This window comes from Oryctolagus cuniculus, chromosome 7, assembly GCF_051225735.1.
Source record: "Oryctolagus cuniculus isolate XC-2025 breed Fujian yellow rabbit chromosome 7, ASM5122573v1, whole genome shotgun sequence".
NCBI classification, from domain to species: domain Eukaryota; kingdom Metazoa; phylum Chordata; class Mammalia; order Lagomorpha; family Leporidae; genus Oryctolagus; species Oryctolagus cuniculus.
The window spans coordinates 160,310,394-160,333,668 of NC_142873.1; the positions used below are offsets into that span (position 1 = coordinate 160,310,394).

General features: G+C 62.9%; 2 protein-coding genes across 11 annotated transcripts in view; one reads left to right on the forward strand and one right to left on the reverse strand.

Annotated features, from left to right (window-relative positions):
* RERE (arginine-glutamic acid dipeptide repeats) overlaps positions 1–2,799 on the forward strand; it is a 439,397-nt gene extending 436,598 nt beyond the window's left edge. For all 8 annotated transcript variants that reach the window (XM_070079330.2, XM_070079333.2, XM_089301519.1 and 5 more), the window contains one exon: positions 230–2,799. In XM_070079330.2, coding sequence (XP_069935431.1) covers positions 230–263 — 34 coding nt within the window. In that variant the 3' untranslated portion in view covers positions 264–2,799. The remainder of the gene's footprint in view (positions 1–229) is intronic.
* On the reverse strand, positions 2,165–23,241 carry SLC45A1 (solute carrier family 45 member 1). Of its 3 annotated transcripts, XM_070079334.2 has the most exons (9): positions 23,086–23,241; positions 17,280–17,691; positions 16,821–16,913; positions 16,254–16,478; positions 13,754–14,487; positions 12,510–12,663; positions 11,287–11,463; positions 10,031–10,236; positions 2,165–8,318 (listed from the first exon to the last, which is right to left on the reverse strand). In XM_070079334.2, the coding sequence occupies exons 2-9, from the start codon at positions 17,677–17,679 to the stop codon at positions 8,052–8,054; spliced, it is 2,256 nt and encodes a 751-aa protein (XP_069935435.2). In that variant the 5' UTR covers positions 17,680–17,691; positions 23,086–23,241; the 3' UTR covers positions 2,165–8,051. The 3 variants fall into 3 exon arrangements, with proteins under 3 accessions (XP_069935435.2, XP_069935438.2, XP_089157648.1); XM_070079337.2 differs by lacking the exons at positions 17,280–17,691; positions 23,086–23,241 and having other exon boundaries at positions 16,862–16,907; XM_089301522.1 differs by lacking the exons at positions 16,821–16,913; positions 17,280–17,691; positions 23,086–23,241 and having other exon boundaries at positions 13,754–14,342; positions 16,254–16,393.
* Positions 23,242–23,275: the final 34 nt, after the last annotated feature.

Sequence of the window (23,275 nt, forward strand, 5' to 3'; positions counted from 1 at the left end):
CCCTCCCTCCCTCCCCTGCCCTGCCCTCCCTGCCCTGCCCCGCCCCGCCCTCCCTTCCCTGCCTGCCCCGCCCGCCCTCCCTGCCCTGCCTGCCCTCCCCTCCCCTCCCCCCCCACCGCCTGCCCTCCCCTCCCCTGCCCTGCCCTGCCCTGCCTGCCCTCCCCTCCCCTGCCCTGCCCGGCCTGCCCAGCCCCAGGGCCCCATATTCTTTGCTGGGTTTTCTTTGCAGCCGACTGAAGAAAGAAGGTGACAAGCAGTTATGAGTGCTGCCGTGGGAACCCTGGTTCCTGGGGAAGAAGCAGGACTTTTCACAGACAGTAGGAGCTGCGAAAGCAAAGAGAGTATCTTCTAAAGATTTCTTTATATATTTAAACCCCACAACTGAAACCGTATCGCATCCTAGTGTTCGTTTGCGGAGAGGATTCCCTGAGAGCGGTGTGGGCCCCTGCATGACAGTCCCCCGGAAGCGGAGCCAGTCCTGGGCTGGGCTGCACATTCAGAAAACTTCCTGCAACCCTGGGGTTTGGCTTTAGTTTTCTTCTCCTTGATTTCTCGGTAGGTGCTAGCATCAGTCCTCGCCCTGCACTGCGCGCAGACACACCTGGTCTGTGTGTGCCGGTGCCCACGGGCATGCAGATAGGCAGCATATGAGTGTGGGATCCAAGAGCTATAATTTTTAAAGAATCTTTTATTTTAATACATTGTAGGAAATCTTCATAATTTGAAAAAGTTCTGCAGCATGGCTTTTTATGTCTGTAAATAAATAATTTTAGAACAGCCTTTTTTTTTCCTTCCACAAACTACTATTCTGGTCTATTTTTTCCAGCCATGTCACTGATTGTGAATTCCTACCAGCTATTGACAGAATACAGAGTTGATTTTTTAATAAAAAGTTCTATATAATTATCCCTTTCATTAAAGGGAGAGATGGGCGTTACTAACGACAGGCAGGCAGAAGCGTGGGCCCAGGTGCGGCTGCGGCAGCGAGCATGGGCGTTGGCAGGGACAGTGTTAGACGCGGCGTTTTGTTGGTTTTCTTGGGTCCGTAGCCGGCACGCGTGGACGGCGGTCAGGTGGCGCCTCTGGTTTTGCACAAGGAGAGCAGGTGAATGTCCACGTTGTCCCTGGCGTCCTCGTGTTCTGTCTCTGAGGATAGAAGCACATGTCCATGTGTGTCTGCTTGTAGATTTCCTTCTAGATTTCTATGCACACACGTTTGATTGTTCTGGATGAATTGCCTTTCTTAACACTCTGAAAAATCTCATGAAAATTCTAGAAAATTCAAGGAAATGATTCCATGCAGATAACTCAGCACATGAAAGACCCCAGGGCACACACTTGCCAAAGGAACCCGGGACGAGATCTGCGCTGTGGTGCACAGCATCGCTCACATCTTCTGTGAGGACCCAGCCGCGTCCTTGCCACCTGCTGAGGCTGCTGCTGAGCGGGAGGCCTGCAGGTTGTAGGTGGGGCCTGCGTTTGCCCTTCAGGAGCAGTCCTGTGCGTGGTGACCCACACTGGATTGGGAAACTCCTTCAGTCCCACTCTTCATCCTGGGAGTGGGGATAGGAATCCCAGCTGCAAATGTGAAGTGGGAAGCAGGCTTCCCCCCGGGAGGCGCCGCCTTGCAGGAGGTCAGGCCCCGGGAGCAGCGCTGTCCTGGGGAGAGCCGGCTGCCGAGTGCTGATACCACGCACTTCCCCCAGCGCAGACGGGGGCACACGGAGCTGTCTGCGTGTTGCTCAGGCTTCTCGCCAGGACGGGACCTCTTCCAGTCCTCGCTCAGACTCGCAGGGGCTTCTCTGCCCTGTGTGTGGCGGTCACGTCCATGAATCTTGAGACAACCCACTCTGCTGCGTGGTGGACGTGATGTGCGTGCCGGACCCAGACTGCGCTGGGGCAGGGAGAGGAGAGGCTGACAGTGTGACGCAGAAGCCAGGGTCTGGATTCAGACATGCATCGGGCATTTCCCACTGCTATTGAAAACGTGTTCGGTTTTGGTTGGGACAGACAGGATTGTTTTGTCTGTTGGAAATATTCATAGCTCTTTCCTTTCATCTCATTCCATTTCTGCGTTGACATTAGCTCTGTGCGGGGAGGCAAGCTCAGGTGAACCCTTCGCCATCAAACCTCTGGCCACCTGGCAGCGGGGGCTGCGTGTTCTGGGAGCTTCTCTGGCCCTGAGGGGGGCCTCGTGCACCTCCGCTGCTCCCACGCCCCTCCTCCCGACCGCCGCCTCTTTCCTCTCGGGTTCCTTCCGGGTAAAACTTGTCTGTCATTCGGTTCCTCTTTTACCTCCTCTATCGTCTGTTTTTCCAAAGAAGAGAAAGCGTGAAGAACTTGAGAGTCTGAACTTGGAAACTTCTCCTGGTGTTTTCTTGTTGCATTCGGTTCCCTCCCCACACCCCAGGCCCCCCGGGGAAGCACTGAGACTCTCCACCACGAAGCCGCGTGGACCCTGCCCGAGCGCGGCAGCGGGCTCCGCGGTGACCGCTGGTCCCCGTAGCTTCTCCCTCGCGCGCTGCAGTCGGCTCCTCCTCTGTGTTCTGTATGTGTCTTGTTCGGTGTTGTCGAGGTTGAGCTTCATGTTCCACTGTGCAGGAGCAGAGCAGAGCGTACTGATTCGCTACGTTTCTATATATCTTGAAGCTAAGTGTATATATGAGTAGTCGGCCATGAGATAACACAGTGTAACAGAGTAGACACCCAGAAATCGTGACTTCTGTGTTCTCTCCATTGAGTATTTTGTAATTTTTTTGAAATATTTGTGGACATAAATAAAACCAAGCTACACTACAACCCCATGGTGTGGACCAGTGCGCCGCGTCTCATTGCTGCACAGGGGCAGGACGCATGGGCTCTGGCCTGTGCCTGAGTCCCCTGGGGGGGGGGGCAGGGCCAGCTGTTCCCTGCTGCCCTCCCTCAGGGGCTCCGAGGAAGGAAGATCTTGTGTGGGAGGGAGGGTTTGTCGGGTGAGCTCACTTGCTCTCAGAGTCTTCCCAGGCAGGACGTTGGGACTGAAAACATGGCTGGGCCACGCCCCCGCATCTGTGACTTGGGGTCTCACATCTGCCAAGGTGTCTGGGTTCTGGCTGTCAGCCTAGGCGACAGGTCTGAACCCAGCTCAGCTTCGGAGTTGGCCTCCGGGTTGAGGTGGCTTCCTGGCCCACTGAGGGGCAGCGGCAGCGGCCGGGGCGTCTCCCCCAAGCTTCACACTGAGGGGCGGGGCAGCAGCCACTGAGCAGCGGGACGAGCGCAGCCCAGAAACCTTGCCGTTGGGAAACCCCCGAGGCCAGGCCGGTCCTGCCGTGTGGGGGTGCAGGCCTGGGCACAGCACGCGGCCGGCGCCGCCGGACTCTGGCCTGGACCAGCCTCGCCACACAGACGCAGGCGGTTCCGGAGCTCGCACGGCAGGGGTCACACTCCGAGCTCAGGGAGGCGGGACGGCTTCTGTCCCATCTCGAGGTGTCCAAGTGGTCAGTGCCACGCGTCTGAGTGGCCATGGGTTCCTGCCGCAGAGAAGGCTGTTGTCCTCAGGCGGGACGGCGCCGCACTGCCCTGAGCCGTCCTGAGGGAGAGCCGGGAATGCCAGACACCCGGCTGGACGGGGGGCAGTGGTGGTGGCATGTGGCCCCGCCCCAGGCCAGGCCCTTGCTGCTGCCGCTGCTGCCCACCTCGGCCCCTTTGTTCCCGCGGGCAGGTCCCCTCCTGGCTCTGCTGCAGGTGGGTCCTCTGCGAGCCGGAGAGGCCCAGGGCCCAGCACAGCTCCCATGGCGCGGACGCCTCACTTAGGCGTTGCTTTCTAAGTCAAGGTCGCTTGCCTGAAGGATGGGGACTCATTCGGATTGTGGCGTGGTACGCCTCCAGGCTCTCTGAGAAGAGTACCGTGGAGGGTCGGGCTAGAGGAGTCATGGGGACCCCTCAACCCAGCCAGGAGCCCCCGCTAGCCTGACCACAGTGAGCCCCAGGGCAGTGTGATCCGGACATGAACAGCAAAGTTGTCGTCCTCTGCCTTGTCTTCTAGGTGTGTCCCAACCATGATCTTGGGGTTACAGCAGGGCCAAGCTGTGGACCTCAAGACGGGGTGTCCTGCACCAGCCTGTGGAGACACTGAGGTCGCAGGTCTGCCCCAGCCCTGCGGGGGAAGCAGAGGGGCCGGCTGTACTGTTGGCTCCATGTCGGGCTGACCCAGGCTGCGGGATGCAGCAGACCCTTCACCGTCCCTCGTGTCTTTGTTGGAGGCAGGCCTGCTGGGAACTGGGCCACGGGAGCTGCAGTCTGATCGAGGTGCAGCACGTGACCCCTGTGGGCCCTGCGGAGCTCCGGCCAGACGTGGCCGGGGCCTCGAGCCCTCACTGGGCTCACTGCATCTCCTTCAGGGTCTTGGAGGACGCTGGCAGTTCAAGTGCTGGGCCCTGTCTTCTGCTGCGCTGACTCGAGGGGGGCCTGGGCTGCAGGTGCTGCCCCCGTGAAGCCCAGCCCCGCTCCCCTCCTCCCTGGGCACCCAGAAGGCACTTGCTCTGGAGCCGTGGGATGAATGGGTGAGCGAGCGCACAAGTGGGCCTGGCAGAGGCAGGTTCTCGATGTGCTGTTGGGGTCCGGGATGAGAATTACCCTGATCAGGGCTGAGCTGCGTGCTTCCCAGGGAGCTGGAGAGCCTGACAGGAACACCCCCACCCCACCCAAGTTCTCAGTCTTGCCATCCGACTGCCTGTCCGTCTGCTCAGGGGTCCCACAGCCCCTCTGGCCCCACTCGGGGTGGGTGCCAGTCTGTGGGCCTCTGATGAGCCTTAGGTTGTAAAAAACCATCCTGTGAAATTGAGTAAAAAGAGGACTTTGGGGCACTTCTACTTAAGATAGCTGTTCTGCCCAGGGAGGATTCCTGGGGTCACTGAGCTTTGCCAAGAGCACGGCTTCCCATGTGCCTGACCACCTGGTTCAGGGCTGTCTGCTGCGGGCATCGAGCAGGGTCCACTCCCAGTCCTGGCCACCAGGTGGCAGGAATCGCACAGCCCAGCTGTGTCCAGGGGGAAGTGTGAGACCCAGACACCCGTGAGGCTCCCCAGGGAACAAGTGTGGGGCAAGAGAACGACAGTTCTGGACCTCACCGCCAGGTTTGTGGGTCTGAGAAGGGGCAGGGTACTGTGGTCAAAGGTCCCTGCAGAGAAGGGGTGACGAGGTGCAGGGAGGAGGGTGGGCGGCTGTGTGTGGATGGGCGGTTTCTTCTGTTCTCTGCTGTGTCCCCACAGCAGGGCTCAGTGAATGCTGCCAGGAGAGGGTCCCGTGCTCCCAGCACAGTATCGGTTCCTCCGAGTGTCTGCGCAGTGCTCCCTGAGGGCCTTGGTGCCCTCAACCCCAGGCCGTCTGCTCCTGGCCCTCTGATGCTCACCCACCCAGTGCCATGGCGAGTGGTGGCCACGTGGCACAGGCTCTGTGCTCTGCAAACATGCGGAGCACAGGTTGGGCCTGGCCACCCAGCTGCTCAGGGCCCAGGAGACGAGTTCTGGAGCGTTCCGGGGGACCACCACTGTTCCCTCACAAAGCTAAAGCCCAGCATGTGGGTGCCGGGTGCACCTCCTCAGCCCCTAGCATCCCAAGGACTGGTGGATGCAAAGCAGAAGTGCTAAGCCAAGGATGCTTTCCTTACACGGGCACGCAGGGCCAGAGCTGCTCCCTCGGCGGGGGGGGGGGGGGGGGGGGGTCGGGGGCTTCCAACATGGACAGCACAGCTTTTGTCTGGCTGTTAGTGAGAGGCCCTTCCCGCAGTGGTCTGAGATCCCTTGAGGGAACTCCCTGGAGAGCAGGCCCAAGCCCGGCTGCTGGGAGGCAGGAGGCTGCCGGCCCTCTGTGGGGCTCCACGTTGGCTCTAAGGTTTTAGCAGTGCGAGGCCCGGGGCCAGATTCCCCAGCTTCAGATCCCAGCCTCGCCAGGTCCCTGCTTAGCTGGGGCCAGGTACTCGGCAGACCCTCCCAGAGTCCAGCTGACGACACCTCCTCCCCGCAGGGCCAGGCTGCAGCGAGGTGCGGGGTCCGCGGCGCGGCTTGCTCCCGCCGTCGCCATCCCGAGGTTCTCCAGGAGTCGGGGGCCTCGGGCTTTGGATCCCGTGGCTGCTCCCGCTGTCACCTGCTGGGAACAGCCTAGCGGAGCTGGCCTGAGGGCACCGCCCCTGAGCGCTGCCTGCACAGGCTGCGGGCTGCCTCTGGGGAGAAGCCATCTCCATGTGCTCAGAGCCTCCTGGGAGCAGGGCCAGGGTTTGACAGAGCCAGGAGCAAGAGGGAGGGCTCCCTACACGTCTGCAGACCCGTGGGCAAGCACCCAACACCACATTTTCTAGAAAACCCGGAGCTCTTCTGAGTGACAAACAAGTCTGGTTCCATAAAGTGTGGCACGAGCAGGAGGCGGGGTCTTCGCTGTGACCAGAGGCACCTGCTCACGACACAGGGGCAGGGCCACGGACTCCACCCCCGAGGGCTGCATGGGGCAAGGCAGGTGCTGACCGGCTGAGGGCTCTGCTTGCAGGCAGGTGTGGCGACTGTGGCTGGTGAGGATCCGGCTGGGGCCTGAAGAGTTCACACCAATCCCTTAAGCTCCGAGGTGTGAAGGGGGAAGGCAGCTGCACCCCCAGCTACAGGGTAGAGGCCACACCAGGGCAGGTACAAAGGAGCAGCACCTCGGCTCCAGGTGGCAGCAGGCTGGGCCTCTGGGGGAGGCCATGGCCCCTGGACAGGTCTGGCCGAGCTGAGGAAACCAGGGTTCTGGTGGGGGGGTGGCCAGAGTGGCCTAGCAAGTGGCTAGATGATGGGGCACGGGTGTGCGACGCCCACATCCCGTATTGGAGCATCAGGTTAAGTCCTGGCTGCTCTGCCCCGATGCACCCAGGAAGGTGAGAGCCCCTGCCCCCCATGTGGAAGACGCAGATGGAATTTCTGGCTGTTGGCTTCAGCCTGGCCCAGCCCTGGCTGTTGTGGGCATCTGGGAAATGAACCAGCAGACTGCAGCCCCCTCTTCGCACTTCCTTCATGCTGCCTTTTAAATAATTAAAAAAAAAAAAAATGAAGAGCCATTGCCATGAACGTCCAACTCTCAGAGGTAGGCAGTGGGCCCGGAGCTCTGTTGGGACTTATACGCAGAGGTCCCCTATATGTCCCCAAACCCTAAGGCCTATGCGCCCGGGGGCTATAGGATGCCACGCCAGGCATGCATCAGTGCAGTGGGTACAGCACTGCATCAGTGCCACAATCAGGCACAGCCCACCCACGGGCCTCAGCAAGCTTGGCTGTCACACGGGGTGTCTGTGTGGGAAGACGGCACCGGCCCTGTGGCCCCAGCCCTGCCCTGTCAGGTTCAGCCTTCCCGAGTCTCGCGTGGCCCGGTCTCAAATGTGCCACATGCGCTCCCGGGGCCCACTTGTGGCGCAGCTGGTCGGGCGGCCACCTGCCACTCCAGCACGCCGGGTCCACGCGCTGGGTGGAGTCCTGGCTGCCCTGCTTCTGATCCAGCTTCCCACAGTGCCCGGGCAAGCAGAACAGGGCCCGAGTGTGGGCCCTGCACCCACTCGCAAGACCTGGCTCCTGGCTTCAGCAGACGGAAGGTTCTCCTGCCTACCTTCCACCTTTAAATGAAAGATCTAAAGAAGGGAGTGGGGGGCTGCTCCTGCCCGAGAGGCCCCCGGCTCTCCTGTCACCCGGCCCTCTGCCCGGCACAGGCCCCCAGCACGCCCTCCGCTACCACACTCAAGGCGCAGTGAGTAGGTGAACCGATGCAGCAGTAACCGGGCCTTTGGGCCCCAGGCTGGGGGGGGGGGGGGGGCAGGATGGTTCAGCTGGGCCGTGCTTGCCGGGGCGTCCTGAGCTTTGGAGGATGTTCACGGCACCCCTGGACACAGTGCCCACCTGAGTCCTCCCCAGACATGGCCAACTGTCCCCTGAGCCACACTGCCACCACAGTACCTGTGCTCGCCCCGCCCCCAGGGAGCCTCAGGCTTGGCTGCTGCCGAGTGTTTATTGTCACGACTGTACACGCCCGCTGGAAGCTTCCGGGCCCCCAGGATGTCAGGCACTGGGCAGGAGGGGCCGCTGCTCATCGTCGCCCGCGTCGCCGGGAGGGAGTTCGTAGATGACACACAGGGAGGAGTACAGGCAGCCGAGGAAGGACACGAGGCTGGAGAAGTACATCACCCCGCTGGCACTGCCCACGGCCGAGGTCAGGGGCCCCAGGACCAGCGAGACCAGGATCTGGGCCAGGAAGTACTGGCAGCTGAGCAGGGAGATGTCCATGCCCATGCCCCGCCGGGTGCCGTCAGCGCTGGACCCTGCAAACTGACCCAGAGGAACCACATCAGCCCAGGCTGCCACGGCTGCCACTCAGGGCCCTGTTCCGTGCAGGCCCACACCGGCGGCAGCACGCTGGCTAGGCCTGGACTGCACAGTGTCTGTGCTGGGCGGGGCGGCCATGGTGGGGACATCCAGGACGGTGGAGGACGTCCCCAACTCCCAGGGCCCAGCGGGCAAAGCGGAGCCTTGGGCCTGAGGTGCAACCTGCCCAGCCCCTTGCGTCTCGCACTCAGGCCCCACAGGACCTGCCACTGAGCGGGCTCTTTGGGGAGGGGTGGACAGGGTCCCCACCTTCCGCCACACATGCCCCCAGGCTGCGGGGTGCGGACCACCCAGCGGCCAGGGTGCACACGTGGGCAGGGCGCTGGCTGGGAGGCGAGAGAAGCCTGGGCGCTCAGAGCTGCCCCTGCCCCTGCGGGGAGCTCCAAGAACGGGCTCCACAGGAAGCGGCTCTGGGCACCGTGGTCGGCCCGAACCCACGGCCCAAGTGGAATGGGAGTGCCCAGGAGGCCCCGTGGCCTCCACTGTCGGGACTGGCCACTCAGTGTCGCCCTCTGACCCAGACTCGCACGTCCGTTACGCAGAGGACCGATCGGGGACAGCAGCCACCGAGATTTCAGCCCCTGTGGCCACTGCCCATTGTGTCTGACCATGGCAGAACCTGGGGGGCTGCACAGCCACGCCCAAAGACCCCGGAGCACCAGGTGGTTTCCCTATGGACAGTATGGGGGCGGGGATGGCCCAGGACGCCTGGGTTTACTTCCTAGCTCTGGCTCCTCTCTCCGGCTTCCTGCTAACACCCTGGGAAAGGCAGCTGAGGGCTCAAGTGACTGGGTGCCTGCCACCCAAGGGAGACCCGATGGAGGGCTCAGCCTCAGCCTGGTCTAGCCACTGCGGGCACCTGGGGTGGGGCCCAGGGGATCAGAGCTCGCTCCGTCTCTGTCACTCTGTCTCTCTTCTTCTCAAATATATTCTTTAAAAATACAGAGAGAAACAAGAAGAGAAAAAAGTACCACGCGCAGAGACTTGTCAGAGACGTCAAACTTCAAAACAAGTTAGGGCCGGGCCTGGGAGGCGCGGCCGCGGGGTGAGGGGAGCGAGAAGCCCCGTCACCATGGTGGTCGTCCGGGGCGGGAGGCAGCCGCACTGGGGCTCCCACGCGGCCTTGAAGAGGGAGGGGGCGCGGACCCGGGCTCCGCAGGGACAGCCCTGGACACAGCGGGGCCAAGGCGGTGCTGAGACCGCGGCGACCCACTTGGGCCAAACACCCGGACAGGCACCCCCACGGGGACAGCAGGCGGACTCCTGCTCAGGCCTGGGGCCCGGGGCCTGGGGGATGCGGAGACGGCTGCTGCACGCGTGGGCTCAACACGCTGACTCGTACACGTGAAATGGTGAGTCGAGAGGTTTTTCAGCTCTTAGAGAAATCTCCCTGCTGGACAAATCCCCACACCCGGTTGAGCGGCTCGGCCTTCCACGCTGCCTTGACTGAAATCCCGACTGTGCTGTGGGGCTCATGGTCACGGTCACCCTGCATTCCCACATCACTTCACTCAGAGGGGCAGGGAGGGTGCCTCCTCCCCAGGGCCTGGGGGCTCTGCTAGGGAAGCGGCGGGTCCTGGGGGCCCTGCTCTTCAGCCTGACAAGGGCCAGTGTCCACACTTGCTGGGTCCCGCGCGTCGCACGCAGGCACTCACCTTCTTGCTCTGGTAGTAATCGCAGAGCAGGGAGTAGGGCAGGGTGCACAGCGTGGAAAACAAGATCCCGTAGGTTACGCACAGGGACAGGACCACGTAGAGGTTTCTGGACAGCGTGGCCAGCCCGGTCCCCAGGCCGAAGGCGAGATAGGCGATGAAGTAGAGGGTGCGGACACTCAGGAACTCCTCCAGCTTCTCCAGGATTGCTGTGGGCCCACGCGGGTGAGCGACCCCCGCGGCCCCAGGCACTCAGCCTCCCTGGACTGCCGTCGGGGCTGACCCCGGAGCTGGCGGTGGTGGGCACCCAGGACACTGCAGTCTGGGAGGCTGGCAGGCCCCGGGTGTCCCTGTCCACTGCCAACCCCAGCTGGGTCCCCAGGGCATCGGCGGGCAGAGAGGTCTTTGGGCTGAAACACCCATGAGGCCCACGGAACTCTGCACCTGTGTCGTTACTGTCCTGTGTCCCCTTCCACACTGGGGACACCGCAGCCCAGCGCCTGGCCGCCAGCAGGACGATGTGGCTCCAAGAACACTGGGCCCCTTCCCCACGTCCGATGCCCCCGCCTGGCTGCGGGCCAGGAACGCCCCGTGCCTGCCACAGCCACCCGCTGAGCTCTGACAAACTCAGCCCGGCCCCAGCCCCGAGGCGGTGACTCGGCCACTGAGACAGGACACACAGCCCGGGCCGTCCGGCCAGCTGCCTGCTGCTACCTGGCCCTGGAGTGAACCAAAGATGCGTGTTCTGTGGCCGCCGAGCTGCGAGGGCCGGGGCCATGGCGGCGACAGGGACCGCCCAGCTGGCACAGCCAGAAATCTCTCTTCCCTGGCCTTTCACAGCGAAAACCCGCAGACCCCGCGCACGCGGCCACCGGGCTCCCACCATGCGGGCTGCTGTGAGCCGTCTGCTTCCTGTGCCCCACGGTCACCCAGGCACAAAGCCTCAGGGTCGGCTCAGACTCTGGCCTCTGCCCACCCCGCAGTTCCGTGAACTCGCTCCGTCCTCCTCCTCCCCGCGGGCAGCCATTCCACAGAGCCACGTGGGCGGGCCGTGGGCAGGGCTGGCAGGCCTAGGAGTGGCCGCGTGGTTCACCCCCGGGGCCAGCGCTGGCCCACACAGGCATGCACGCGCCCCCTCCATGGGCCACCAGCTCTCTGAGGCCCGAGGGTCTCTGCCCCCTGCAGCCAGGCGGCCGGCGAGGGCCCACCGGAGACGGCGCGTCCCCCCACGGGCGCAGGGGAGGGGCGGGGCGCGGTACCTGAGTAGAAGGCGGCGCTGAAGGCGTAGATGCACAGGCCCCAGCAGCCCATGGTGACGCCGCTGCTGTACTTCTCGTAGGCCTCCGACGAGTGCGGGGCCTTGGGGTCCCCCTGGAACACCACCTCGCCCATGAAGTCCGTGTAGAAGAGCAGCATCCCCTCGAACGACAGCCACCCTGGGGGGGGGGGGGGAGAAGGGGCTGAGCCCAGAGCACCGGCCGAGCGCCCACCGACGGTCAGAGCAGCCAGCGGTCAGAGCAGCCAGCGGTCCGCAGGTTCCAGAATTAGAGAGCTGCCTGGAGGGCCGGCGCTCCGCCCCGGGATCAAGCTGCCGCCCGCAGCGCCCGCATCCACACGGGCGCTGGTTCGAGTCCTGGCTGCTCCACTTCCCGTCCCGCTCCCTGCTAACCCAGATGGAATTCCTGGCTCCTGGCTTCTGCAGCCATGCGGGGAGTGAGCCAGTGATGGGAGCTCTCTGTGTGTCTCTCTCTCTCTAACTCTGCCTTTCAAATAAACCTGGAGATAAAAAAGCCCCTAGCACTTTACCACCTGGAGCCAAGCTCTGGCAAGACTGCAGATGTCCTTCCATTCTTTGCTTTTAATAAACACGTATTTTTAAAAGCATGCAATGGGACGCTGCCCGAGGCACTCCGGCTGCCTGAGCCGGGGTCCCCGGGAGGCGTGGGAGAACACGCGCGCGCGAGCTGCTCCACCGGCTGGTTCACGCCCCGGGCCAGGAGCCTCTCCGGGTCGCCCACGTGGGGGCGCAGGGAGCGGAGCCACGGTCACGCGCTGCGGCCCAGGGCGCGCGGGCGGGAAGCTGCGTCTGCCCGGCCCTGCCCGCGCCCACGCACGGAACGGCGAGCGAGCCCGCAGGGCCCAAAGCCAGGGACGCAGACGTCAGGCTCCTCGCCTGGGGCCGCACGGCCTTCTAGAGGGCCACGCCGACTACGGCACGCGCGGTGGGCGCCCTGGGCCGCCTCGCTCCCCATCGCAGCTCGGCCGCACGAGGGACGCCGGCAGAACCAAACGCGCGGAGTGGGGGACGAGAGCTTCTCCACCGTATCGCAGGCCAGGCCTCGCGGCGGCTCCGCCGGAGCTGGGCACAGCCGCGGCCACCGCTGGGCCGAGGCCCGTCCCGGGTGCTCGACGCCGCCTTGCGCTGAAGCCGCGTCGCGGGAGCCCGGGTGTAGACGCCCAGGGGGGCGGGCCGAGCGCTCACCCAGGAAGTGGTTGACGCAGAGGCTGCGCAGCGCGCGGGGCATGTGGCAGATGGTGGCCCAGAGGCGCCTGGCGGACAGCGGCGGCTCGGCCTGCTCGGCGGAGCCCATCAGCTCGCTCTCGTACTTCACGCCGTTCAGTAGGATGTTTGCCACCTGCAAGGGAAGCCGGGTACCCGGCCTCAGCGCGGGCACAGCGCGGAGTAAGTCCGAGGTCCAGGCGTGTCCACGGAGAGCGGCTGCCCAGGATCGCTGGGAACGGCCGCCCCAAGTCCTGGCCGGACAGGTGGGCCTCCGGGGGCTGGGCAGCGCCGCCCGCCCTGGCACCCCCGTGACCAGCGCCAGCCGGCGGGGTGCGGGGTGCTTCCTCCCGGGGACCCTTCCCCAGGCGCCCTGCCCGGGTCGGCCATGCGGACCTTTAGGGGGACGTAGATGTGTGGGGGCCACGCAGGAGGCGCGTGGGTTTCGGCAGCACTGCCTGGGCCCGGGTGGGTTTCTTCCCACGGCACACGGCGTGCTGGGGTACCAGCGGGGCCGATCGGAAGACAGAGCGGAGATTCCAACCGCACACCCCAAGATCTGGGTGCAGGTGGGTGCGTCCCTCCCGGGTCACCTAGAGTGAGGGTGACATCGCAGCCTTTGAGGATAGCGGCTGCCCGACCCTCGAGGTGTCCCAGCCTGCAGACCCGGGCAGACACAGGCCGTGTGCACCCCTGGTCTGAGCAAAGCCGGTCAAAGGCCCGGCCCGGGCTGGACATGACCGCAGACAGCTGCTCCAGCGCCGGCCAGCTCTGACCGGACCACCCCTCCGGCAACGGCCTGACCACAGCCCTCCTTACTTACAGGAGCCTCCAGTCTGACCTTTGCCTCCGCAGAAGAGGCCGCTGGCCCTGAGGACCCTGCATCTGGCTCGAGGAGATGGCCGACGGGGCCACCCGGCACCACTTGGGGGTCTTACGTTTCTCCTCTTTCAGGAAGACTCAGAGCCACACAGCCTGAACGGGCCCTGGACTGGCCACTCACACGAGGCTTACTGCCGAGTGCCGGGAGTCAGCCCTGGCCTGAGTCACCTTTGGGCAAAGGTGGCCGCGGTCTAGGAGCTGCACCTGACCCAGAGCCACCCATGCTGGGCCCGCCGACCTGGGAGCTTAGATGGTGGCTGGGACTTGCAGCTTCGTCGTCTGGGCCACCAGGAGGGGACGCCAGCTGCTGCCCCTGCGCTGGCTGCCCCGGCATGTGCACCCACCTGTTGGCTGAAGGTCACGTTCCTCCTCCTGCTCGTGTCCGGCCCCCCTCCTCCGGCCGCGTCCGGGAGAGCCAAGGTCTGGGGTCTCTTGAGGATCCCAGATGACCGAGGCTTGGGGGTATCCAGGGAGCCCACCCTTAGAACGTCTCCGTCTGCGGCCAGGGCGCCCTCCGTCCTGTCCAGGAGGCCCCGGTCCTGGCGGTAGAAGCCGTCGGGGGCCCGGGGGAAGCTGACGCTGAGCGGCTGCCTGGGGGCGCTGCCGGGCATGGCCAGGTAGGGGTCCTGGGCGCCCGTGAAGCAGTCGATGAGGACGCTGTCGATGTGGGCGGCGCCGAAGGACGAGGCGAACTCGTTAATGCCCGTCAGGGAGCTGTCCCTGCTGACGAAGCTGCCGTACTTGGGCGTGAGGGGGCTCAGCGGGGAGATGGGGCTGGAGAAGCTGGTGTAGAAGCTGGTGGCCGTCTGCGCGGGCAGCGGGTCGCCGGCGCCTTCCTCCGGCGGGGCGGGCGGCGACGGCGGCAGCGGGAGGCTGGGACTCTTCATGGCCGTCCTCTTCTCGCCAGGCGGCCGCAGGGGCCGCTCAGGGATGCTGACAAGGGTCAGGACGGTGGTGACGCTCAGGGTGATGGCGGTGAAGATGTAGATGACGCGGAGCTGGCCCCCCAGGGCCCTCCCGAAGCGCGTTTTGTCCCAGTGGATCCCCCCGACCACGTATCCAAACCCTCCTCCGAGACCTGGGGAGAGAGACAGGGCAAGAGCGCCCTCCTGCGGCCAGGCAAGGAGCCCCTGGGGACAGCCGCACCCCAGCTCCCCCGCATCGTGTCCACCCCACCGAGGGTGTCCCCGCCCCTGCCCTCCAGGCACCTGCCACGCCCCTCCTGGTGCTAACATTGAGAATAAAAAGTATAAATAATACACGCCGGAGGGAACAGGAAGGACTCCCACACCTGGGAAGGCAGAGGCCGGGAGTGGGCGGGGCCGAGGCTGTGTTAAACATGGACACAGGTGCGGCCAGGCCGGGACAAGGGAGGAGCCTTCTTGGTCACTCCTGAGGCACACATGAAAGGCTGAGCTGAGCAAGCGGAGGTCTGGCTTTCCCCAGGAGCGGACGGGTCAGAGGGAGCCCCTGGCGTGTGGGGTACACCCCAGGAGCGGACAGGTCAGAGGGAGCCCCTGGCGTGTGGGGTACACCCCAGGAGTGGACGGGTCAGGGGGAGCCCTGGTGTGTGGGGTACACCCCAGGAATGGACGGGTCAGGGGGAGCCCTGGCGTGTGGGGTACACCCCAGGAGTGGATGGGTCAGGGGGAGCCCTGGCGTGTGGGGTACACCCCAGGAGTGGACGGGTCAGGGGAGCCCTGGCGTGTGGGGTACACCCCAGGAGTGGACGGGTCAGGGGGAGCCCCTGACATGTGGGGGTACACCCCAGGAGTGGACGGGTCAGGGGGAGCCCCTGGCGTGTGGGGGTACACCCCAGGAGTGGACGGGTCAGGGGGAGCCCCTGGTGTGTGGGGGTACTCTCAAAGCACCTGCTGGTCAAGGGCAGACTCCTCACCAGCAGGGGGAAACGGGACCCTGAGCCCGCCTCCCAGAGGGCAGAATGGCCGAACGCAGATGCACCCGGAGAGAAACCAGATCTGCATGATGGCTGCAGAGGGGGCAGGGATGTCAGGGGCATGGAGCCAGCTGTATACACACACACATGTGTGTCAGGGGCATGGAGCCAGCTGTATACACACACGTGTCAGGGACCCTGGAGCCGGCTGTATACACACACATATAGGGATACTTGAGCTGTCTGTATACACACACACATGTCCAGGACACTGGAGCCGGCTGTATACACACACATAGGGATACCTGAGCTGTCTGTATACACACACGTGTGTTAGGGGCATGGAGCTGTCTGCATGCACACACGTGTGTCACAGACTCTGGGGCCAGCTGTGTACACGTTAGGGATGCCTGAGCTGTCTATACCCACAGATACACATCTAGCAGTGGCTTGACAGTACTTCCACAGGTTCACAGAAAATGGATTTGAAAGATAAGCTTATTTTAGTGCAAAATATTTTAAAATTCACACACATGAGGCATTCTCAAAAAGTTCATGGAAGTGCATATTATAAAATAGCTATGTGTGGATTTCAGAATGTTTCTGCAACAAAATAAACTTGTAATTCCATTATCCGTGAACTTCACATTTTTTTTTTTAAATAATTGTGTGAAAGAGAAAAAGGGACCAGTGAATGCCCTGGTTCACCCCCAAACAGCTGCAATGGTCATGGCTGGGCTGGAGCCAAGCCGGACCCAGAACACGACCCAGAACACCTCCCACACGGGTGGCAGGGACCCAGCTACTTGAGTCGTCACTGCTGCCCCTCAGGGTCTGTGGGCACAGGAAGCTGGGGCTGGAGCCCAGGCACTGGGATACGGGACACAGGCATCCCGGAGAGCACCTGGCCCCGCCCCGTCTGCACCTGCAGCTGCAAAGACACTCACCTGCCAGGAGGGCGTGGATGTTCAGGCCCCGGTCCTGGTCCACGGGGCTGCACACGTCCATCATATAGGCGTGGCTGGGGTTGTCAGCCGAGTCTGCGCTGAAGTCCATCAGCACCACCCCGCACACCGTCAGGAGGATGCCCCACTTGTGGTTGGCGGCTGTGTCGGCCAGGGCTATGCCGATGTCCCTGCCATTGAGCAGGAGCGAGAGGCCCAGCAACGCCCCTGGAAGCAGAGGACAGTCGTCAGGCGCACAGGCAGAGCAGCCCCGTCTCCAGCCAGTCACCATGAAGTCTAGGACCTGCGTGTACACCGAGCTCCGAGCAGAGCGCGCGGACGGGGCCCTGCTGGCGCGTCAACTGTTTGCACGCGGCCAGGACTCTCCAGTCCGTCCATCAGGCAGTGAAGCCACGAGGTGAACCGCGTTCATTTGTTAAACAGAAGCCAAGCGATCTACTCTCACAGGCTGGGGGCATTCCCAGGGCAACCGTCCTAGCCTTTCCTAACAGGAAGCGTTTTTGTTTTTGTTTTTGTTTTCCGTTTTATTTCCATGCCGAAACAACAGACCTATAGCCAGGACAAGTATGAAAGGGCGTCTCCTTCCAAACCTGGAGGTACACCGGTCACTCCACGCACCCAACAGCGGCTGCAGCAGGAATCCTGCAACAGAGAGGCCGCCCGCACTGAGACCCAGCCTCGCGACGCCCCGCGGCGCCCCCGTGCGGCGAGCAACCAGATGACGGCCTGCACTCGGCAGCAAAGCCCAGACTCCTGGCCCCGGGCAGCTCCTTAGGCACCCAGAGATCCCAGGGCCTGCCAGACCCAAGTCAGGTCAGGCTTTGCAGCACGGGCCTGTGGCACGAGATGGCGGCGGTCCGCTCGGTTGTCTGGAACTTAAAATCCGGGATGGGATCGGCCACACCCATGTTTGCCACCTTCACTCTTGTTCTTCCGATACCCCCACCCCCACCCTCAAGTTGCGTCAACTGGGGCTTCCAGAGGAGGCCATCCACCACCGGGGCTCACCGAGGATGGGGCTGATGAACCACACCAGGCTGTAGAGCTGGTCGGGCAGGCCCATCTGCAGGAGCACCGGGGTCACGTACGCCGTCTCCATGGCGTAGCTGAACTCAACGCCGAACAGGATGCAGCCGTTGAAGAGCAGCTCCCGGAAGGACCTCTGGGGGTGCAGCTCCCCGAAGTCCACCAGCTCGATGGGACACGGGGTATTTGGAGGAGGGGGCGGAGAGGGGCGGATGCATTTCCTCCTCTTGGGGTGTCGCTTGAAGTTGTTGGCCCGGTGGCTGAGGTGCCGAGTCACGGAGCCCACGGAGCCCGAGACCTGCGACCTCCACAAGTCCTTAGGGGCCACGCTGGGGAAGAGGGCCTCTCCCGGAGGGGTGCCGCTCGCCGCCGGTGCGGTCATGGTGGGGAGGGCCTGCGAGGGAAGCCGGTGGGGGGACCACGGTCACTTTCGCCTCGGACCGCCTTTGCCACATGCCACACTGCTTCTAAGAGGGACACCTTTCTGGCTCTCGTGCTGTGCTCCCCGCTGGCCCGGGGCCTTTTCCCCAGCAGGGCGGCTCATCCGCTCATGGCACCGAAGCCCGATGCCGCTCCCTGCCCAGGGAGAGGACGCCCAGGCCTCAGGCCCCACCTGAAACCTGTAGGGACTGTGCACCAAACAGAAGCTCCCGTCTGCAGGGCAGGCACAGGACTGCCGCGTGACAAGAGCAGCCGGCAGCCCAGCGGCTCTGCGCCCCTGAGGACGCGGGGCTGTCGTCGCTGCGGCCCATTTCCAGGGCTAGGTTTGCTCCTCCCCGAAGGTCTGCAGGGATCAGAGGGGAGGAGAGACCAGACGTGGGACAGGGACACCTACAGGCACCCCGAGCTCCCCAGGATGGAGGGTCCTGGCCCGTCCTCTTCACTTCCAACACTCCCTGGGAGTCAGTCACAGGGGTCTCGTCCCCGGGAGGGGTCTCGTCCCCGGGAGGGGTCTCGTCCCCGGGAGGGGTCTCGTCCCCGGGAGGGGTCCACGCCCTGTCTTCCAGCACCAACAGTGTCACAGGAGTCCTGACTTACAGGGGTGGCGAGTGCTGCCGTTAGAGAAACTAAGAACCAGTGAGGAGGGTGAGAGAGGTTTCCAGCGCTGGCACTGTGGCACTGCAGGTTAGAGCCAGACCCTGTGGTGCCGGCATCCCATATGAGCACCGGTTCAAGTCCCGGCTGCTCCACGTCCGATCCAGCTCTCTGCTGTGGCCTGGGAAAGCAGCAGAGGATGCCCAAGTCCTTGGGCCCCTGCACCCACGTGGGAGACCTGGAAGAGGCTCCCGGCTCCTGGCTTTGGCACAGGCCATTGCAGCCATTTGGGGAGTGACCAGGGGATGAGAGATCACTCCGATTCTCCTCTCTCTAACTGCCTTTCAAATAAACAAACACATTTTTCAAAAAATAGATTTTTTTTCCTCCACCCTCAGCTTATTTTGGAACAATTTATATATATTTAAAGATTTATTTACTTATTTGAGAGGTAGAGTTACAGAGAGGGAGAGAGAGGTCTTCCATCCATTGGTTCACACCCCAGATGTTTGCAATGGCCTGGGCTGATCCAAAGCCAGGAGTCAGAAGCTTCTCCCGGGTCTCCCACGTGGGTGCAGGGGCCCAAGTACGCGGTCCATCTTCCACTGCTTTCCCAGGCGCATCAGCAGGGAGCTGGATCGGAAGTGGAGCAGCCGGGACTCAAACTGGTGCCCATGTGGGATGCTGGCTTCACCTACTATGCCACAGCGCCGGCCCCTGGAGCAATGTTCACAATGCCCATGACCTAGAAAAACATGAGCACGTACATGACCTTCACCCCCACCCTCTTCCTCCTCCACGCCTGCCCTGTGTCCACGGGAGACCCACGCCCGAGCGCCCGACTGTTTCCCACGGCTTTGAAATTCATCCCGACTGGGAATATGAAGGGAGTGGGTTTCAGTGCGCTGACATGTGTGCATGTGTGAGCACGTGCGTGTGTGTCTGTGTCAGTCGCAAGGGAAGGAGGCAGACACAAACGTCAGGGGCGTCCTGGAATTGTTTGATCTCTGACATAGCCCATCCCACTGGCCTCACAAAAAAAACAATTCACAAAATTCCCTTGCAAGTCCTTCCCGGGGGACAGCCTCCAAACCAGGCCAGCTTTCCCAGCGTGGGGAGGTTTCCCGAAGACGGCACTTGTCATCCGCCGAGACAAATGCTAGAGGCGCTCCGGCAAACCCAGCTCCCAGCTTCCGAACGAAGGCCCTTATTTCTGGTGTTAACTTTGGGCAGCTTCCTTATAAATCATGCAACCTTTGTACCCAGAACTCACCCAGGGATTGTCCTCTGCGTTAGAAGACCCCAAGGGTGGAAACAGTCAGCTCTAGGGACACGTTAGCAGGATTCAGAACATCGAGTGAGGCCAGTGACCCACCCACCCTCCATCCACCCATCCTATTAATTCACCCATCTGACCAACAACCCCCACATCCACCCTTGCAAACATCCACTCCCCCACCCACCCATCCTCAGCTGAATACAGAGGACCAAGATGCGGAAGGAAGCCCTAGGGGCAGAAGCAAGGCAGACTTCGGCCCTGGCCTTGGGTGGAAAAGTAGAGGAAGGCATTGCAAAAGTCGCGGGGGCCCTCTGTGAGAGACACGGGGTGGCACGTGGGCAGGGCGGGCTGTGCCGGGAGGGCAGGCAGCAGCTGATGCTGGCCGGACTGGGCGCCTGGCTAAGAGAGGGATTTTGTACCCAGGTGTTAGGGGTGACACGGCCAGACGGCCCACTTCCTGTCACCGTTAGATCTTCCTGTGTCCACAGAGAACCTCTCTCCTGTAACAAGCACAGGCCTAGGAACTATGCAGACAACGAATCCTCGTTTCCGATGGAGTTCACTTCCGAGGCCCAATCGAGATGCAGACTTCAAGGACGCTACGCTTGCTGCGTCCCCACGGTCCCGCTCTGGCGCACCCGAGCGTGGGTCATCTTCCTCCCGAAGACCCAGGGAGGCACGAGCACCCCTGGGCATCACCCAGGCAGACAGTGCAAGAGCCAGGGCAGGGCCTGGCACGGGTGTGCGGGAAGCTGGGCCCTGCTCTGCCCGCGCCTCCCCCTCGGGCCCCAGCACCGAGCAGTGTCTGCTTCGCCCTGCAACCCGGACCTGCGCGCACTGCGTCTGAAGACTGCCGCTACTTCTGGAAAGAAGAACCAGGCGCCCGGTTTAGAAACATGCCTGCTTTTAACAGCCTATCGGGGAATATATTTTTGAAAACGGGAACCTTTTTGACCTTATTTAAAACAGATACGTACAAGGAGACAGCCCACTTTTCCACCTGCCGTGTGACGGCTTCACCACCACCTCCTCCACCCCAACCACGAGGCAGCCTGGCGAACGGAGGCCGCATCTGCCCGCCTAACGGCCCTCTAGCGCCTCAAACGGATTTAAACTTGAGCTTGAAAAGTCTTCACTAAGGGTTCATTTCACTTTAGGGATCAGTAGTACCATTTCCATTTAAAGATATGTTTATTAAAGGCTGCCATGGGTACAGTGGCTAACACCTCTCCGATGCCTGCGTTCCAAGGCAGGGTCCCTGGGTTCCAGTTCCAGCTCCACTTCCCTGAGAATGCACCCTGCGAGGTGGCAGCTGAGGGCTCAAGGACCTGATGTCCCTGTCACCCACGTGGGAGACCTGGACTGAGTTCTGAGCTCTTAACCTTGACCTGGCCCAGCCCCAGCCCCAGCCGTGGTGGGCATTTGTGGAGTAAACCAGCAGATGGAAGATCCCTGTCCGTCTCTGTTCTCTTTCTGTATCTCTGCCTTTCAAATAAACTCAAAACCAAACCAATCCTGTTCATGAAAGTTTCTAGTAAGAGGAATTTTTAAAATGTATTTTAAATGGGTGAAAGGGAAATTTAAAATAATGAAAGAGTGAGTCAGCGCTGTGGCGTAGAGCGCCGGCATCCCATATGGGCGCTGGTTCTAGTCCTGGCAGCTCCACTTCTGATCCAGCTCTCTACTATGGCCTGGGAAAGCAGTGGAAGATGGCCCAAGTCCTTGGGCCCCTGCACCCACGTGGGAGACCTGCAGGAAGCTCCTGGCTCCTGGCTTTGGATCGGCGCAGCTCCGGCCATTGCAGCCAATTGGGGAGTGAACCAGCGGATGGAAGACTTCTCTTTCTTTTTTTTTTCTCTCGCTCTCTCTCTCTCTGCCTCTGCTTCTCTGTGTAACTGACTTTCAAATAAATAAATCTTAAAAAAAAAATAATGAAAGAATTTTTAGAATCTTAAAAAAAATTCTTTGAGAGGGAGAGGGAGAGCGAGCACGCCCCATCCGTTGGTTCAGTCCTCGAATTCCTGCAATGGCTGAGACTGGGCTGGGCCAAAGCTGGGAGCTGAGGACCCAAGCCAGGTCTCCCTCATGGGCGGCAGGAACCCAGGCACCTGAGCCACCAACACTGCCTCCCAGGGTCTGCATCGGCAGGAAGCTGGGGCCGGGGTGAGGGCGGGCCGTGAACCCAGGCTCCCAACGTGCAGCTCGGGCTCCTTAACCATCGGACCCCACCCCCCACCCCCCGAAACAGAACTCTCACCCGCTAATGCAAAGGTGCACCAGCTCACCCTGTCCACACTGGGCGACCGTTACTGGACCCGAAGGTTGCATGTGGGCCCCACAGAGCTCCCAGGAAACAGGGATACAGAGGACACGTTGTAGGGTGTGTGTGCGCTTTGAAAGGCCAACGAAAAAGATCTTCCTTCTGCTGGGTCACTCCCCATTGTCCACAGCAGCCAGGGCTGGGCAGGCTGAAGCCGCCAGCCAGGAGCTCAGTCTGGGTCTCCCAAGTGGACGGAAGGGACCCAGCCAGGCCAGCCGTCCTCTGCCACCTCTCAGCGCGCGCGTTAGCATGCAGCTGGATCAGGAGCCGGGCAGGCTCGCACGCCCGGGGGCTCGGACTCGGGTCGGGGGTCTCAGCTGCCACTGAGTTCGCCCGCCCCCGATGTTTAAAGCAAGGATGCGCACTTGGAGGCTGACTGCTACAGGTGCTCCCGGGGCCAGCGCTGGCTGGGAGTGAGCAGGCGCGCGGAACGGGCGTCTGACATGACCCTACAACGAGCAGAAAGGACTTCCTCGGGTCCCCGCCGCACCTCGCACCACGCCAATTCCCTTCCACACTCCGCCTCCATCCAGCCTCCGAGTTAATCCTGGAAGGGGGTCTTCGCGGACCACGCGAGAGCCCTGTGGACTTGGGGGGACGATTTAACCAGCTGTCCCCGAACTGGGTGGCCTGTTTCTCTCTGCACAGGGCCAGAGCCTCCTCCCTCCGAGGGCGAGGCCCTCGCGACCCTGGGCTTCCTGGGCACCTGGCTACCTCCCTGCGGGAGCCGGGAACAGCGCGGCGCCCTGAGTCATGGCAGAAGTTCCTTCCCAAGCATGCGGACCGCGGCCAGGGACTCAGGACAGCAGGGACAGCAGGGGCCCGCGGCCCCGCCGGGCCTGGCCTTGCCGAGGGATCAGCCTCTGGCAGGAGGTGGACCGGAAGTTGATGACACCTGCCCAGGTGACCAGGGAACAGGCCTCGGGCTCCGTAAACACACCCTGAGCCGGGAGCAAATTCCAGGCGCCCTGGCCTTGCCAGCCAGGGCGAAATCAACCCGCGGCCGGCGGCGCCCCTGTGCTGGGCCCCGGGGGTCCGCACGCAGGGGCCGAGGCGGGGCTCCATCGCGGTCCAGCGAGCCAGACAGGAAGAACAAAGGTCCCCGTGCCAACCTGGCCCGCGGCCCCGGCCTGCGACGCGGGAGGGAACGGTACCTGTGCGTGCAGACGGGAGGCATCCCCTCGCGAGGCTGGGCTCCTGCCCGCCCCCGGCGCCGCTCCGTCCCGGCCTCGCCGCCCCCGGCCCGCCGCGGCCGCTGCAGCATCACCCGCGGGCGGGGCCGTGACGTCACGGCGGCCTCGCGCCGGGGCCCGCAGAGCGGCGCTCACGCGGCACCGCCCGCCG